We start from the raw sequence: 19,563 nt of genomic DNA on the forward strand, positions 1-19,563 counted from the left end.
TAGAAAGAGTAAAGAGAAGAGCAAACAAAGATGATCAGAGGACTGGAGGCTAAAACATATAAAGAACAGTTGCTGGAATTGGATATGTTTAGTTTAATGAAGACTAGGGGTGACATGATAGCAGTGTTCCAATATCTCAGAGATTTCCACAAAGAAGAGGGAGATTTCCAAAGCACCTGAAGGCAGAACAAGAAGCAATGGATGGAAACTAATCAAGGAGAGAAGCAACCTAGAACTAAGGAGAAATTTCCTGACAGTTAGAACAATTAATGAATGGAACAAATTGCCTCCAGAAGTTGTGATTGCGCCAACATTAGATGTTTTTAAGAAAAGACTGGAGAACCATTTGTCTGAAATGGTATAGAGTTTCCTGCCTGAGCAGGGGGTTGGTCTAGAAGACCTCCAAGGTTCCTTCAACTCTATTATTATTGTTGTTGTTATTGTTATTATTATTATAGATCGCCCTTCCCAATACTATTGAGATAAAGAACATCTTCTCTCAAAAGTGAGGTCCACTTATAGATTTCTCTAATTCCTTTCTTAGTCTGTTGTGTATTCATGAATCATCCTCAAATCTAGATATCTGAAACAGATTTACTACAGTTCACTTATATATAGATTTATGTTCCAGCTTTTATATTTCTGCAAGTATTCGAGATAGCCAATATATTTTTTAAAAAAATATTAAAAATTGAAGGCACAAATTAGAAACAGAGACCTTCTAGGTTTAAAATAGATTGATTTAAATGGAAGAATCATTCTTCTGAAGGCTTTATCTGGAATTCTAAAATATTTAAACTTTTTTTATAACTGGGGTGCGATGGCTCAGCAATTAAAAATGCTGAGCTTCTTAGCTGGAAAGCTGACAGCCCGAATTCAAGACCCAAGCGCTGCACCACAGGGTGAGCTCCCATTTTTTGCCCTAACTCCTGCTACCTAGTAGAGTTTGAAAGCATGCAAATGCAAGTAGATAAATAGGTACCACTTCGGTGGGAAGGTAACAACGTTCCATGCACTTCAGCGTATAGTCATGCTGGTCACATGACCATGGAAGCATCTTCAGACAACGCTGAGTCCCTTGTCTAAGAAACAGGGATGAGCACTGCCCTAGAGTCAGTCATGACTGGACAGAGATAACTGCTAACCCCCATCCTATTTTTCCCATATTTATCTTTGTTAAATTTCATTCTGTTTTCCTCAGTCCTGTTCTGTAATTTATACAGGGGTTTTTTTTCAACTTCATTTTTTTTTTAAGATTATTAGGTAGCCCATACAAGTTTGTATTAGCTGTTAATTTGATAACTGTTGCCTCCATCTTTTTCTCCAGGCTATTAATAAAAGTGCTGAAGAATAAAGAGCTCAGTGCTGAAGCTTTGGACACTGTCTGGCAAGACTTTTTTTTACAAACACGAGGTGACTTCTGCCAATTGCCATATTGTTTTCAACTCTAAACCTGACCCTAGGATACAAGTCAATTGGAGATTTAAATTCATTCAACATAAATAGGGATTCCTTGTCCATGTTTCTATCAAATTCAAACTTCATCTTGCACTTTCATATTTTCATACTGAAGACAAGTTACGTAATCAGAAATTAAACAGCTTTGCCTATTTTTTTTGTACCTTTAGCATTTTGTTGTTTTTATAGAGTTGGTGGTACAGTAAACATTAATCCCTGCAAATCTGCACCATTTTGGATTATTTGCTTGGCACCAATTTTCAAAGATCAGATAATGTTCCCAAGATGCACTGAATTGCTATGCTAGTGTCTAATTAACTTAAGATATATTCTGTGTACTAGCTTGAGTGCCTACAATTATTTAATAGTCTTACAACATGCTGAAATTTACTACATGTGATCATGTGATCCTCATCTCATCCTTGAACTAAACCAGGGGTAGGCAACCTCGGCTCTTTTATGACTCGTGGACTTCAACTCCCAGAATTCCTGAGTCAGCATAGTCTACCCCTGGACTAAACTATATATTCTAGTTCTTTGTGTGACTGGTTCTACAAAGATACAATGAAAGTCTGAAATTATCAAAGGAAATGGTGTATGATTGAATAAAGTGCTACTCTGGAACTGGGCCATACAACTACAGAAAAGCCTACATGACCTTTAGATCTCTGCAGGCTACATTTGGCTGACTACTCACACATATGGTCTTAGGCTGCCATGATAGCACAAATGACCGTGGTGAAATCCTATCTGCCTCATAAGTCTAACCAAACATCTGCACAGACTCTATGTGCCAGAGTCCCAGCTGGGAACAGATCTATAAACGTGAGAAACGGTGAATGTGATGTCAAGCATATGGGGAATGGGCAGTTATTATATGCTCTCAAATCATGTTATATATTCATCTTATATAAAAATAGAACAAAAATAACATTCAGTCAAGTACAAGTTAAGTAAAACTTCCTGGTAAGGGGAGATCTGCCTTGTTTTTGGCTTTTGTTATTATTATTTTTAGTTGGGGTTTGGGAGTTTTGCCTTTTTTAAAGGTCTGTTCAATCTATTTTACACTATATGTTCTATGTTTCCCACTTCATAAAAGCAGAAAGCTGCCCTGCTAATTTTTCACAATCATAGCCAGAGGTGATTATAAGGATCACAAAATTCAGTTTGGACTCTCAGGTTACAGACTCTTAATTTAAAGGATCTGTAGAATTATACCCAAGGCAATACTGCCAACACTAAATTGGCCTCTGCTCCTTAGCGTTTTTGTAGCACTTTGAAGTTTACAATAATAACAGAAGTGATCCTGCTTTCCTTCCATGAGAAGACTAGCTTTTCAGATCAGGTTGCTCTTAGAGACGGAAGCAGATTACAATTCAGACCAACTCAAATAAATGATATATGCTAGTCTGACTCATTTACTCTAGAGATATAGCAATAGCACTTTGGGCAGTTTACAATGCCAGCATATTGCCCCCAACAATCTGGGTTCTCATTTTATCGACCTCGGAAGAATGGAAGGATGAGTCAACCTTGAGCCCCATCAAGACTGAACTGCAGGCTGTGGGCAGAGTTTGCTGTAATGATTAGCAGTGGTTGGAATACTGCATTCTAACCATTGCGCCACCAAATATGACTGAATATTCTTATGATCACAGTTCTTACAGCCATCAATTGCAAACCCTTTCAACGAAGAAGCAAATAATACAAAACCAGTACCATATTATAGTATGTGGTTAGCAGAATCAGTCTTAGAACTCAAATTCTTTATCAGAAGTCTACGCTTCTTCAAGAACACTGATAGCAACAAAGATAAAGAAATGGGTGTTGTTGTATTTGCATGATTGCTGGGCCAGCAGATGCAACTACAGAGCCGTCTGATGCCAAATATCCCAAAGGTGCTTTTTCAAAAGGCAACTAGACTTCCTTTGTTTTTCCTTGAAGACGTTTTATTTCTCATCTAAGAAGCTTCTTCAGTTCTGAACTGAAGCGAAACATCCTCAAGGAAAAACAAAGAAAGTCCAGTTGCCTTTTGAAAAAGTACCTTTGGGACAACCATGACCTGGATGACTGAGAATCTCCATAGTCATCTGACGTCAAATGTTTGCCCATCACATTTTAGGATACATCTGTCAAAGGAGCTTCCATCAATTGCTATTAAGGCCAAATTGTGATCCTACTTAATCCCTAAGACAGTTTCAAAATTGACGCTATCAACAGAAAGTTGGGAAGCTTCATTCAAGTATTTTTAAGCTTAAATGTTCTCAAAATGCTACATTAAAAAAACCACCACAGGCAGTATATCACACTTGACTGAATTTTAAAAATAGCAAATAGGTAATTCCACTAAGTAATTTACCTCTGGGATATTTATGTAGTGGAGAAATATATATCTTGGCATGTTCAATTGGAGTAGTTTTTTTCAAAGTGGAAAAAACCATACAACCACAATTTCCAGACCTGACTTTCATGCTGCAAAAAGCATGAATGATAAAAAGTGACTTGCCATCAATGATAGCCATTGTGTGGTGTACCATTTCCTACTGGAAATGTAAAGTAAAAGGGCTTTTCACAAAAGATACAATATATGCCAGTGACAGATTCTCTTACCGGTGAACCACGATCACCTGGTTTCCCAGCTGGACCAGCAACTCCAGGCACGCCTGGGGTACCCTATAAAGAAGTAGATTGAAAAGATATACAGAAAAGGGAAATAATAGTCTTGAGCAATTTTATTTGTGTTTGTTCAATGTATATATCTGAAATGAAACATATACTCAGAAATGAGGGGCTGCCACGAAGAAGAGGGGATCATGTTATTCCCCAAAGCACCAGTTGGAAACTGAACAAAGAGAGAAGCAACCTGGAATTAAGGAGAAACTTCCTGACAGTGAGGACAATTAACCAGTGGAATAGCTTGCCTTCAGAAATCGTGGGCGCTTCATCACTGGAGGTTTTTAAGAAGAGGCTAGACAGTCACTTGTCTGAGATGGTATAGGTTCTCCTGCTTGAACGGGGGGCTGGACTAGAAGACCTCCAAGGTCTCTTCCAGCTCTATTCTATTCTATTCTGTTCTGTTCTGTTCTGTTCTAAATTTAGCTAATACTAGGAATAAACTGAGTGGACCAAATTTCTTTCTGACCACTATCCTAAAATAATGGGGGGGGAATGCCTGATTCACATAGGGTGATCTGGATAAGGCAATTAAATTTACATCAATTTTACTTAATTTTCTTATATTTACATTTGTATTGTTTGCAAGGTGATTTGTTTTGTTGTTTTGTTTAAATATCAGCTTAAAATCATCATTAAAAATTTGATGTTTATAGGAAGGTGACCCACTGCAAAAGGAAAATGAGATTGTATACTTTATTAAATAATGTTGTAGCAAGATATAGATGTATTATGCAGTCAACGGAATTGGATCAACTAAATTGGACCTACAACTAATACTGCAATGTAGAGAGCACATCTTCAGAGCTCCAATACGTTCAGCAATTGATTTCACTGCACGTAGTCCTCACTTCTCTGTTCTGTAGTCCCCTTTTCTTAAGGCTGTTCTTTAATATACCTTCATATTGCAGATCTTCAGTGTTTCTCATGTTTGGCGACTTTAAGATATGTAGACTTCAGTTCCCAGAATTCCTCAGCCAGCATGCTGGCTGAAGAATTCTGGAAGTCAAAGTCCACACATCTTTAAACTGCTAAGCTTGAGAAACACTGTTGTAACCGATGACTGGAGTCATTTTTGCTATATTAAGCATCCACACTCAGAGTACTGAATTAATATGCCAGCTGTAATTTAATTTGCTTTGGTACCATGTGTTCCTGAAAAGGATGACAGCACTGTCTGACACAAAACAGACACAACTCCCACCAGCGCCATCCATCATAGTTCCACTATTACATTATCATTCCCACAACAAAGCCAACACTAACCGCTGGTCCTGGGGGACCTCTTGGTCCTAATGGGCCATCTTTTCCAGTAAAGCCCTGTTTGGAGAACAATGAACATTATGGATTAGCGTTTTGATTTTTTGTTTTGCTTGTAGGGACAATATAATTATGCAGAAACGTTTTTGGGCCAACCACCCTGTAAAAAGTATCAAAAGCATTCAAAACCACAATGTCTAAATATCCCGTGTTATTAAGGATCAGTAACTATAGCTGCAATAACTACAGTATATACTACATACCACAGGTCTTAGAAAACTTAGTCTTTAGCGAGAAAATGTTACTACTGTAATACATTATCTATTTCTCTGCTGTAGATGAAAAACAAAGATCTCTTGTAAGGCTTATTGTTTATTTTCCTCTTATCCAAAGCCCTTGCTTCTGTATGTTTAGTTGCATAATGCAATTCCTCACTGATTTGTATCACAAATATACAAAGCCTATCATTTCTTCATTATTCCATCAGTTATCAACTTTCTTTAAACTTGTGTCCTCTGTATGTGTTTGACCATAATTGTCCATTGACCCCAATCAAACCAAAGAAATCTGATCTAAAGAAAAAGTAACATAAAAGACTGTATATTTAAAGCCCATCTGCTCCACCCTTTCAAGGTTCAAGGAAGCTGACAAAATGAAGACACATAGAATTATAAATGTTCTAATGTGGTTCAAAGCCTTTGTAAAGTTTCCACTCTCCAGGATAAATCAGAACTACTCACTCTGTCACCTGGTGGGCCCATTGCGCCAGGAGGGCCACTTAGGCCTGGTGATCCCTAGGTGAGAAAGAAAACATTAGCTAGACAGGATTTTGGAACAATGCAATACAATTTTAACATATAACAGCATTTTATTTTAATATATAGCTCCTCATATTGTAGGCTCTTTGGATGCAGTGATACTGATTTGCACCCCATGAAAAGAAATGAACCAAAACAAGTAGACCTTTGATTTATAATTTCTGTACAGTAGACGCTGTACAGAATTATATTTTGTCTACACTCTGGTTGTTTATAGTTATATGTCTTGTTAATTCTTTTAAAGGTAAACATATTTTATTTATCAACATGTTATAAATCTTATTCACTCTTAAGTAATAGCTACAGGTAGTCCTCAGCTTACGATCACAATCCGGATCAGATTTCCTGCTGCTAAGCAAAATGGCAGTTAAGTGAAGAGTTGTGCCAATTTGGTGATCTTTATTTTTGCCATAGTCGTTAAGCAAATCACTCCAAATAAGTGAATCGCGCGGTTGTTAAGCACATCCGGCTTTCCACCCCATTGACTTCGCTGGTCAGAAGCCAGTTGGAAAGGTTGCAAATGGTGATAACATAACCCTGGGACATTGTGACCGTCATAAATACGTGCCAGTTGCCAAGCACTCTGGCCGTGTAGATGCTATGACAATTGTAGGTGCAAGGACTGGTTGTAAATCACTTCTTTAGTGCCACTCTAACTTCAAATGGTTGCTAAATGAATGGTTTTAAGTCAAGGACTACCTGTAATCATTAAGCAATCATTATCCTTAGTAAGAAGACCTACTAATGATTACGGATGAGAGAAATTCAGCCCTTTTGAGAATGGAACATGGTTTGGAAATCTAGACTCTCTTATTCTCCTTCAGAACCATGCTGTTCCAGAGACAGATCAGCATTTTCTAGAAGTTGTTATTTCCCAATTCAGAAGTAGTTTGAAGTGCCCCAGAATCAGGCCTACAAGCAGAGTGTCTTTTGGAAGAAAGGAAAATAAATAGCAAAGGAACTTACTGATCGCCCTGGTAGTCCAGGTTCTCCAGGGTTACCCTTTGGCCCTTGACGTCCCTAGAATTATAAAAAGAACAGTCTTTGTTTATTTTCTCAAAAATAAAGTCATGGGTCTAATTAACAGACATGCTTATCTTTAAGCCTCAAAATCCATTAGAGCAAACAAGGGTTCGTTTGGGCATGTAGTGTGTGGCTTTCCTTTCATTCACATCATGAGAACTAAGCATGATAGTTTATTAGACAACATTTCCACCCAATAAAACATTAAAAGAAATACTTAAAGCTTCTCGTATTTCCTTGAAAAGGCGAGCAAAGAAGCAGATCAAAAGCAAACTCAAATAAGCACCACAACATGTCTCTATGTTTATGCAGAATCTACAAATCCTGCAGTATTTAGAAATCTGTTTGGTGCACTAATACACCTTGACTTACTTAGCATACATCTGAATATACTGGGAAATCAGAAAGTATTTATTACACCGCACTTCGTCTCTTATCCTGGCCAAGCAGCATTCTTACTTACAGGTTCTCCTGTAATGGAAAGCCCATTCATTCCTTGTGGTCCTGATGGCCCTTGAGGGCCTGGAGGGCCTGAATCTCCACGAGCACCTGGTGGCCCCTGAAAACAGCACAAGAAAAAAAAAATTGTCTATTTTTCAAAAACGTTACACAAGATTGGAGTCAAGTCTTTGGTGATAACAAGTGACGAAACAATTGTTTTCTCGAACATGATTGCCTCCAGAAGTGTTGGGTTGTACTCCCCATCTTCCCCAGCTAGGGTGATATGCCTTTCTTTCTGGAAATGGTATATGCAGAGCTATGTACTTTCTAAGATTTCCTTATGGATAAAGGCAATATAGACATTTTTAAATATATGAGCATAAAAGCTAAATAGATATTTATGGGAATGGCATTGCTTGAAAGTGTTAGGAACTCAATTCAATTACTGTAGATAAATGACATTTCTTGTATTTTTTTTTTAGGGAATTTTCTTACACTTGGATTGCTTGGGGTTGCTTACATAAACTAGTACCACACAAAAGGAAAAACAAAAACTGGCAAAACTGCCATCCTTATTTTTTAAACTAACTCATGGGCATATGGATTCTCCAATGCAAATACCAGTAATACTAAAGTTATTGCGGGTAAAAAAAAAGTTGACATTTAGTGTACTTTCAATAGGATACTGTAACTAATTATACTTCTCAGATATTATGTCTCCAATTCTTTATATAAATACATATAGAAATGTTATATAGCTAAGGATAGTGGGAGGCAATCGGCTCCTGCTGGAAAATTATGTGATAGCCATGGCTAATCGGGCCTTTGCACACTTTCAGACTGTGCGCCAATTGCACCTATTCCTGGATCGGGTCTGCTAATTGTGATCCATGCCCTCATGATCTCTTATTTAGTCTAATGCAACATGCTCTACATGGAGCTGTCCTTGAGTAGCATTCAGAAGCTTCAGCTGGAACAGAACGCAGCTGCATGGGTTGTAAATGGCGCTGGCTATCCAGCATATATGTAACCCCACTGCTTTGGGAGCTGCCACTGTATTTCTGGGGTGCAATTTAAGGTGCTGGTTGTCACCTTTAAAGCCCTTCATGGCTTGGAACCATGGTTATCTGAGATGTTGTCTTCTTCTAGTTGTTTCTACCTGTCCAAATCAGATGGACATTCTCCAGGTCCTGTCAGCCAAAGAATGTTGGCTGGTGGGAACCAGGCAAAGTGCCTTTTCTGCTGTAGCTCCTGCTCTCTGTACACCCTCCCAACCCCCAAGAGAAGGATCTGATTATGTGTCTCGGCCTGGGGTCCCGAGATCTGGGAAGAGCCCCATTTCCTGGTAAAGTTGACACCAATGGATTATAATATATCTTGGCTGCTATTTGTATTTCTTTTTTGCATTGTGTTTTGACGGTTTTAATAGTTTTTATGATTGTGCGTTGTCAAGGGTCACTGATTTGAGATGGGCAGTTATACAAATTGAATACATAAATACTCACAGGAGGTCCACTTAAGCCTCTTTCACCTCTTGAACCACTGATACCTCGAGCTCCCTAAAATCCAGAAAAACAAACACATGGGAAACAAAGAGATAAAGACTATCATGTCTAAATTTTCTATACAGAACATCCTATCTTCTCACAATTTTCTGAAGGACCTAGTATTATTCATTCTGAAAAAAAATATTTCAAGCATAGCTCCAAAGAGATTGCCCACCATTAAGATAAAAACAATGTCTATGGGCTACAAGTTGCACATTTTATTTCCTCAGGAAGGCAGAGGTGATAAAACAAGGAGGAAGACTAAAATGATTAACTGCTAAATATTTGTCATTAACCACTAATTCATTACAATGTGTGAGATCATTTTCTCTGAACAGCATGCCTCTTTCCTCTCATTTAAACAGCCCTGAGGAGTGACATTCATTTGATCTGTGTCAATCATGTTGAATCAGTTTCATCCCTTTCATAGAGTTAGAAGTTAGGAAATTTTTCTTTTATAAAGTCTTCTTGCTCATTTCACTGGCTTCCATCATTACCTGAACAATTCATTCCCAAACTTGAGCTAATGGTATGTGGATGGTAACAGGTTTTCCACATTTGTGTTACAGAAGTGCATTGTCATTACACAGCCCAAGGCATATAACTCAGTAGTGGGATTCAAATATGTGAACAACCGGTTCTCTGTGTGGATGCTGTTTCTGGAAGTCCATTCTGGGCCTGGGCAACAAAAAATTAGCTACCGATTCTGCCGAAATGGTGCGAACTGGCTGAACCCCACCACTAATATAACTATACCAGTAAGAGAGGTCCCTCAGCCCTGTATCTACTCTAGGAAATGAGCACACAAATAATGGCTGCTGACTGGTGTTACTGTGCCAAAACTAGGGATGAAGTTAACTACTTGCCACTACAAAAGATGATACAGGCAGTCCTCAGTCCTGCCCATTATGATCCTAAGTCATAACTCTACAATCTTTCTTGGTGATTGTAAAATGAACATGGCGGTTGTAACATGAATGTGGTGAATGCCGTGGTTGGTTAATTGGACCATTGTTCACTATGGCACAGATTTGCCAAAAACCAGATAAGGGATCATGGCCATATTGCTGAGTGCCTTAAGTGCAGTTATGTGATTGCAGAGGGGGCCCAACCATCAGAATTTTGTATCAAAGTTTTAAGTTCCCTGTTTTGGGTCTTTCCAACCATTGGGTCCAGTCATAAGTCAAGGACTATCTGTGTCTTCAACTGATATTGACCCAGACTCAATGAAGCTTTTAGAAGTTAAACATAGGCTTATCCATATGGCTTATAATCACAATATATTGATTTTTACTTACAGCAGGTCCTGGAGGTCCTGGAGCCCCCACACTGGTTTGTACACATGTACAAGCATTTGGCAATGATGGACATTTTGCTTCATCCCTCTGAAATTTAAAGCAAAACATGACAGATTTAAAATGATCTTTTCCTGACAGAGAAAACAACTGTAATCTTACAGGTGGATAATTTACTGTATACTATAACTATATCTGATATTGAAGTCTACATAAAAGCAAAAACTGATTGCTCTGCTGGGGAAAGACACCCTTTCCACATGTTTACAGCACTCTGTACTTTCTTCGCGCATTCTAGGATTTATTTTACAAAATATATTCTAAGGCTGAATTCTACTCACTCCCATATTAATTAACACTTTTAATTTAAAGTAAAATTCAATTTGCATTAAATATAAAAATAACTAAATATGATTTTAATGCAGCTTTTATTTTACACTCAACATCAACCCAGTTAAATACTGACTTCTACAATATTATACAATGCTGATATATAATTAGAAGTTGACGTGGTAGCTTTCCTATGAACATAATTCACACCGTATCTTGAGAACTGTCACTGCTTCCATTCTGTTTTTTAGAACAGTGGAATATAAAGCAAAATTGTATCATTAAATAACATAGATTGGTTTCAGCAGAAAATAATGTTGGCGGAAGTCTAAAAAAGACTCCAGAAATTTACTATTTCTGTGGAAATCTACTGAAGCACAGTAGTTAAAATCAATGAATTATTCCAGTAAAATTACATACTTATTTCTCTCTTCTCTGTGAAGTTCCTTAAGTTATCTTCTGCTTGCTGGTTTTTCTCAACTCATCTCCCTTCATTTATTCTCCCTCTCCTTCAAAATGAACATGGTCTAGTTGCATATTGACACAAATGCTGCTGGCTGATTTTTGTCTAATATGCTACATTATCAACAGCTATAATCGGTTGTTTCACTGTTCCTTATCCTAGACATCTGCAGATTCCACCTCAAAGTCCACAAGAGATTTATTAAAAAAAATAGTAAGTTAAATGAAAGGTAAGGGAATACTAGGTATATTTAATATTTTTTTAAGAATACAGTCCTAGATTCTGAAAACATAACTGGAATGTGACAAGGCAGCTAAACTGTTTTTTCTACAATAGGCTATCTGGACTGCAATATTTAGAATATGCTCTGGTGAAGTTACATTCCTTCATTCAGTATGATTCAGAATCCCATAGATAATTTATTATTCCCAAAAGAGATTGTTTAAGGCTGTTATCCCACACTGTTCTCTTGGAGGAACAAGCTCAGGCTCTTGATATGAGGTATTAAATCTGTCTAAACATTTCCTATATATTTACCTTAGAAGGAATGTCACAGCATCTATCTCTGCTGGTCCAAACTGCATTGCACACAATGTCAAAGCTCTGTATATCAAACTATAAAGCAGAAATGGAAGTGTATTTAAAGTTATATCTGAATTAATCTTCAAGTACAAAATCCTGCAATTTAAACAAAATAATGGTACTGTCTTTCTTTCAGCTATGCCAGCCAAGTATCATTCCTATTACCACACCAAGGACATTAACACAGGAAACTAAGAAAATGGTCACAAAGTGGTTTACTTCAGGTCCCTGTGGTAGTTCACACGATTCCTATAAAACTGGATTAATTGTAATCAAATGCATGGATAGCTTTGAGGAAAGAAAAAGGAGATGCTGCCTAGGAATCTATTGTACATGAGAGGCTGGAGCCTGAAATCATTTAACAGTCAAAAAAACAAATTTGGGAAGGACCTGCCCTAATGGCTGTAGCAGTTAAAACTAACAGACAGGAAGCTGTACTTTCAGATTTGCAAGTTTCTGTACATATAGCCTTACAATAAAGTAGATTTAGCTCACCTAGTCGTATTTCCTATCTGGTTTACCTGGGAAGACCGACATTATTGCATAACCGACCTGCATCTTTAAGAGCTCTGCCACTTATACAAAATAACAAGCAGACCTTCCCCTGTTTCTAGAGACAAAAATGTTTCCTGCCCATTCACCTTTCCAGACATACCTAGAGGCACACAATCTGTCTATCTGACTCCAAAAGCATTTCTCCTGAAAGGCTGCTAATGGGATGACTGGAAAGAAAAACTTGAATTCTGAAGTTGTTACCCAAAGGGGAATTTCAAAAGCTTTCCTTTCAACATGGTATTAAAATCAATTATTTAGCACAGTACCCTAAACTCCAGCAAGTAATTAAAATTTCATTTAATGACTTATATTTTGGACTAGATTGTGTGACACATGAAATGAGAGGTATAGGGATGGGGACACCAACAAGCACAGGAGGAACACTCTGTAACATGCATTTCATCCCATTTTGAGACAGTAGGGAAAAAGCATTTCCAAAGTAGTTAAGAACCACAAAACACTTTTTACTGTTTGTTATGTATTATTACTGATTTTCTGTTGATCTTGTGGGAGGGATAGCTGTGTACAGAACAAGAGCTACATAGCAAAATCAGTATTGTGGTGGTGCTATATATCAGACTTTCCCAACCTTATGCCTTCCAAATATATTAAGACTACAATATTCAGAATCCCCAAGAAGCATGGCCACTGACTGATATGTTTATCATTAGCAATGAAAGTTACTTAAAATAATAAACATATTGTTCCCAGCCAAAGATTCTGTGACTCTTATGACTGAGTCATGCAACTGACTCAGAGGTTGATGCTACTAAAAGAAAAGTTCTGTTTCTATTCTAAGCCAAATATTGTGGGAATACTCTGAAGAATATGAGGGAATTTTGATGGAAGCCAACAGTCTGCATACAATCTATATACACTCTATCTGAACTCAGACAACTGAGAAGTTTTCTATCAAATTTTTAGAGCTGCAGCCTTTGGATAATATGGAACTCTGAAACTCAAAACAGTTATTCATGCATTTATTTAAAATGCTCGTGTCCTGCTTTAATTGGCTTTAAGCAGCAGACCGGATAAAGAAAAACAAATATATCAGCTTTATAAAAATATTTATATAATAATAATAACACTCATAATCATCAGTATCATAATAACCTCCAGCTCAGCTATATGTTTACTTAGTCTTCACTCCTCTTAGTTAAAAACAAGAATATTGGGGACTAAGGAGTGAGTAGAGGGTATCTTGAATATCAGGAGCTAGATCTTATTTTGGATGGCAAGAAATTCCGTAAAAGGAGAGCTCTGGCAGAGAATTCTCACTTCTATATTTGTTCCCACCTGGGTTGGGGATCATGACTGATGGTTTGGAAAGTCACTGAAAAATCCTACAAAGGGAGAGTCACACTCCTTTATCTAAGTGACCAGTGTGGTTTCTCTCCCATATATTAACCTGAACTCTGTCTGAAAAAGATCAAGATAATCCATATTTTCTAGAATCTCTTAGCTGGCAGCTCCTCATTTTTTAACAACTTTCTCTAAAAACAGAAGTTTGGAGGCTGGTGACAGCCGGAATAGTTGGGTTAGTTAGCCAGCCCTTCAAGCAGGGGGTGTATCAGTATCCATTTTAAGGACATCAACATTGGCAAAGTTGCAATGGCTGCTGGATAAAGCCTTTATATGAAATGATGGGAGGGCAGGGGAGAAATCTTTTTAATCAACGATCATATCAGGGTTTGATCAGGAAGTGCTGATGTGGCAAGTTGTGTGTGAGGAAGAGATTCTGAACAAGAGAGTGAAAAGTAACTTCATCTCCTCTCCTAACAGGCTTACTGCCTGTGACTTGGATGAGACAACGGTTGTGATAAAGACATGTTGTGATGTCTTTAATAAAGATTTTAAAATTTAATTTAGAAAAGTTTACCACTTACTGGTGCTGTTTTCTTATCACCTTTCTGTAATTTACCAAGGATTTCATAGCCATCAGTTGTGATATTTCCGGCTTCCTTAATAGGCTTTTCCATAATTTCAACACAGTCAACATAAATCTTAGCACTTGTGGATGTTATAACAAGATGAACCTAGAGGAAAATTATTCAGAAGAAGCATAACAAAAATCCGGTTAATTCTTCATGGCTTTAGAAGTAAACCTTTTAGTTCAAACCATAATTCAATGTATATAGAAATTGGCCAAAATCTTGAAGGCAAAGAGGCACAAATATTCAGGTTTTCTATAGTGTATCTATGTGTAAAAGTGTCCTTTTCAATGAAAGTGGCAGCTCCACTATATGTACTTCATTGTATTCCAGACAATAAAGAAGCAGTGACTTGACAACTTTTGTCTGCACTTAGCTTTGGAATAGGTCTGGATGAAGGTGTGATAATCTATACAAACATATGCTATGAACCAATGCCACCAAGAACCATATAAATACAGTATAACACCAACTAGTGATAAAGACATAAAGACTACAGGAAGCTTTTTGTTGTTGCAGCCGTTGCTTGTTCCAAAAGTTTATTTTTCCATAACCAGTAGTTTTCAAAAATAATCCTTCCAAACCTCTCCTATTCATAGAAACTGAGCAGCAGAAATAAAATGGAGTGGAAATGACATTTTCCATATTTTTTTTTGTAACACTAGACTAAAAATGTAATATAATATTTTTACTCATTACACATTTTGGAGAAACTTTCCTATTATTAAATACCATCATTCTGTCAGACATCCCTTTTCAAATGCACAGCTAGAATATTGACTGATTTCAATTATATAGAATATATATTAGTATGAATGAAAATATCCAAATTATTCCCACTATATTTTTGCAAGCTTTGTAACCACAACAGTCTTCATACAGTATATCTAATACATTTTGGAACTGAAGAACATCTGGTAGAGAGGCCTTATTAGGGTAAAAAATAGTCTTTCCTTGGAATCTATATAGAACAAATGCTATGAGACCCATCAAATGGTGAAAAATACTTTTGAATTATAACTACGTAAGAAATGGAAAACCATTTCACACTGATGTTCAGTTTCCAAACAGAAGTTTAAGAAATATCTCTTTCCAATTGATTAAAAACTCATCAAGTGTCATTTTACCATTTTCACATCCAAATCTGTAATTCATACATCTTTATTAGTTTATTTATAATCATACAGCTTTAAACTCAAGGTACACCTTACTTGTTATAATAATAGAATTGGATCAGCAGGAAAGCACATAACTAAATTTTAAAAAATGTTTTTTCAGTGATTTCGGATAAAACAATTCAATATGTATTATTTATTCAGAAATAACTTTAATTAATAAGTATGACTAAAATCACAACCTGAAATCACATCATGCATTAAAATACTATAAGAATTTTAATCTGCCCATTAACTATTGTGTGTGATTGTGTCTTCTGTGTCTATGTGTCTTGTGTGTTTGTATCTGTTCTTACTGCTGTATAGACTATAATCTCTCTTAAAACTCTCAATTTATTATGGTGTAATAAAACATTAACAGCATCTTCAACTATAGGCTAATGGTTAACTGCTGAACAACTTCAGACTGAACTGAACAGAGCAGATGAAATGAAGGAGATGGGGTTTTTTTAGCTTAAGATTTGCTAAATACACACACACACACACACACACACACACACACACTAGCATATAACTGGGCCTTTTAAAAATTGGGTTGTGGATTAGTTTGTTATCCTGTAAAAATACTGCCATCAAATAGTAAATAGAAGAAAATAAATGAAAATTATGACAGAGACTGGAGAAAGTTTTCTAAAGTTAATGCTGATTCCTATGCATGAACCACAAACTCCTAACAACAAACAATAACAATGAAACCAGGATGGGTCCATTGCTGCAGATCTGGAACTCAACTCAGTTCATTTATTCTCAACTTCTCTGGTAGTACACAAGGTCAATTATCTAAGATAAAAAAGAATACACCTAACATACTAGACAGCTGAGAACAGCCGTGGGACAGAGCAGATTTGGCAGGAATGAAAATAGCATCTAGATTAAAAAATAGTCTTCTGTCAGTTTTTTCCCTTTTCCTTTTGAAAGAATAAGGCAAAAAGAAAAGTATCAAGACACTTTAAAACTTTCCTTTTAGTAAATTGTTATCTTGTTTCCTAGGTTAATCAGATCCTTCTTTTACTAGTCTTCCATTAAAAAAATGGCAAGGACGACTTCACAGAAGATTCTTGCCATGTATATTTGGCCCATTAACGGCAAGTCAACAAACATAAAACATCTGTTTCTATAAGAGTTCCTTGACAAGATGTTAACTAGGCCAACATCTTCCCTAAGACTTTCATTGTAGCCAAAACCCAAAATAGTATGCCAAAGCAAATATTTCACAAAAAGCCAAGTTAGCTATTTTTCAGTGAATGGAAATGCAATGCACTGAATTAACACCACATTATACTCTGGCAAAATATTCCGGTAGAATTCATCCATCTGTAGAATTGTGATAAACAAATCCTTAGAGAAACATCTATGATTGTCTGCTTCTTCCACTCTGCTTCAAACAGAGCTGTCCTCCTGGTACACAATGCTCTTTCTCCCATAACAATTTTCACATTTACTTCCTTTCAGAGATAGCTCTGTACTTGCCTTCAAAAAATATAAATACAAATGCATAAGCTCCATATGTACATGGGACAGGAATGGTCACACTCACATATGGATAAAACCTGCTTATCACTGACTATTTTCACCGCAATATGTATATTAGGTATATTTTAGTTTTTGCTGCACATTGTCCAATGGGTCAATTGGAGAAACACATAACTGGTCAAACAACAAATTAAGACAATGTGCTGAGTTATGCTAATAATAATCAGAATATATGAAAACTGAGTTAAGGATGCTGATCTATGTAAGCTTTCGGTTACTATTTTTACAACCGTAAACAAAGTCTCATTTGAACTCGTAAAAAGTCATACGTAAGTTTGGTTAATAAACTTTTACAATAAACGAAATTTTCATAAATATTTAGTAAAAATAGAGAGATGTAGATAGGTGGTGGTCTCTCCAAAATATACGAAAGTATTATTGAAAGGATAAGTATTACTAGATGTCTGGATGATTTTACCTTGTGGAAACTTCCGTAAAAGAGTTTCTTTATTTCATCACCTTCAAATGCTACAGTCTGAATTTCTCCTCTTGTGTCTTTGTTAAAGAATGATAGCACTTTGCTGGAAGCTAGGGAGAAATACATAATATTAAAGATACGGATAGCACATTATAGGACTATCTAATGTATCAGATTAATTCCAAAAGGTAATTCAGATCACAAGATACAGAAATGTAGCCCTTGTCTCTAATTTTTAAAGCAGCTGCACCTTTTCATGGTAGCTCAATGCAGCTCCTTAATTTATCCACACCCATTTCCAAACCTGATTCATAAGACTATTCAGGGAGATTCCCTTTCACCAATACCTTAATTAGGATTGCTATATAAATAATAGAAATACACAGAACGGCTGTTACAACATTATGAAGCTTGCTTGTAACATAAGATTATTAGTATTTATTTTACAATATAAAAGGCTACAAGGTTAAAGTCAAGGTTTTTTGTAAACAAAAAATTCTAAGCCGTTGAATCACTTAATAATTTTGGGTGTTATATTCCCTACAAATAGAGTTCCATGTCAGAGCGTAAATCATTCAATCAATTAATTCTGGTAATCCAAAGTGTTGCTTTGAAATGAAACAATGAATTGAGATGCTTAATGCAACATGAAGTGTCTATGGCTGAAACAGGAGAGAACACGAGAGGAAACATCTAGCAATTTTCAACTTGCCAATTATTGAGTCAGAACCTGCATGCCATGGGGAAGAATCACAACTTATGGCAACCTGAAGGAAGGCTTCTCCAATATAAATATGAAAGTGGAACTTCTTAGTATATTTATTCTTTTTAACATATAAGTAGAATAGTATCAACTAAAGCAATACTTTGTGTCTACTGATAAGTTCACAAATGCTGACAAACTTTACTGCTACTGCCGGCAGGTTACCAATCTTTAGATGGTCTCACAAAGGAGAGCCTGAGATAACACTTAGATAAACAAAACCTTTTTCTTCCCCAATTTTGCAAAAAATTATTTAAGAGTTCAGGTAAAGTTACTGGAAGTTCTTTCTCTAAATTAATTTGTTGCTTCCTAATTCTCTAAAAAAAAAGGTACACCTTTTAAGTTCAGATCAAAGCATTGGCTGAATTGTTTCATATAAAAATTGCATTAAATAACTGCAGCTTGGCAACTCGCAACCCACCTAAACATTATACATCTTGCATGTCGATGGCAAATTACCGTAGTTGCAATCTGCCTAGCAATATTCTGTTCAACTGATTTCTGATACTGAATAAACTATGTCTGTCAGAGTAAAATTTTACTATTTTACTATGTAGAAATATTTTGAAATATTCCCAAAGTAAAACAACTTCTGTCCATTCTATTCATACATTCAGTCCATAGTTCATGGGGAGAGGGGGGCCTTACGGTCAAGAACAACTCCAACTTGTGGTCTGTAATTTCTGTCTGTTATCTGCCAAATTGCAAATGGTTCATTAGAGGTTTCTGAGAGAAGACGGAATAAAAATATTATCGTGTAAGCCTTTGATAATCCATCCGGATGAATATCCCTATTAAAGAAAGCAGAAATATATCCCTCACTAAAAAATACATGATTAAATAGTTGAAATAGGCGGCATATAAATTTAATAAATAAATAACATTTAATCTTAGTCATGGTTAATAATATTGTGTGAATTTCAGTGTGTTGTTTATTAGACAGCACTCAAGATTCTTGCTTGATCACTCATCAGTCTAAAACAGACATGTCAAACACAAGGACCGGGGGCCAGATGCGGCTCGCAACATAGTTTCATGTGGCCCACGAAGCCATCCTGGAAACAGTGAGGGAACGGCCCCTGCTGCCTTGGCCTCGGCTCAGGCTGCCCGGGAGCCAATGTACAATTTTGTGGTGGCCATCTATGCTGAAACGCATTCAGTCTTAGCTCCACAAGGCCGTCTGGAAACAGCAAGGGACCGGCCCCTGCCATGTTGGCCCCGCCCCCTGGGCACGCGCTGGGGAGGTGTCACCTTTTGTGAGTAATGAAGAAATGCACCATCGGCTGGAAGTGGCCAGC

General features: G+C 36.7%; 1 protein-coding gene across 1 annotated transcript in view; it reads right to left on the bottom strand.

Annotated features, from left to right (window-relative positions):
- The window catches only part of COL12A1 (collagen type XII alpha 1 chain), a 121,833-nt gene that overhangs the window by 11,054 nt on the left and 91,216 nt on the right, over window positions 1-19,563 (bottom strand). Inside the window, exons 45-55 of the mRNA XM_029284440.1 lie at window positions 18,914-19,056; window positions 17,503-17,612; window positions 14,332-14,481; window positions 11,846-11,923; window positions 10,519-10,605; window positions 9,179-9,232; window positions 7,696-7,791; window positions 7,176-7,229; window positions 6,132-6,185; window positions 5,398-5,451; window positions 4,069-4,131 (exon numbers count right to left, since the gene is read on the bottom strand). Coding sequence (XP_029140273.1) covers window positions 4,069-4,131; window positions 5,398-5,451; window positions 6,132-6,185; window positions 7,176-7,229; window positions 7,696-7,791; window positions 9,179-9,232; window positions 10,519-10,605; window positions 11,846-11,923; window positions 14,332-14,481; window positions 17,503-17,612; window positions 18,914-19,056 — 943 coding nt within the window. The remainder of the gene's footprint in view (window positions 1-4,068; window positions 4,132-5,397; window positions 5,452-6,131; window positions 6,186-7,175; window positions 7,230-7,695; window positions 7,792-9,178; window positions 9,233-10,518; window positions 10,606-11,845; window positions 11,924-14,331; window positions 14,482-17,502; window positions 17,613-18,913; window positions 19,057-19,563) is intronic.

Source organism: Protobothrops mucrosquamatus, unplaced genomic scaffold (genome assembly GCF_001527695.2).
Source record: "Protobothrops mucrosquamatus isolate PMUCROS unplaced genomic scaffold, P.Mucros_1.0 scaffold594, whole genome shotgun sequence".
In the NCBI taxonomy this organism is placed as follows: domain Eukaryota; kingdom Metazoa; phylum Chordata; class Lepidosauria; order Squamata; family Viperidae; genus Protobothrops; species Protobothrops mucrosquamatus.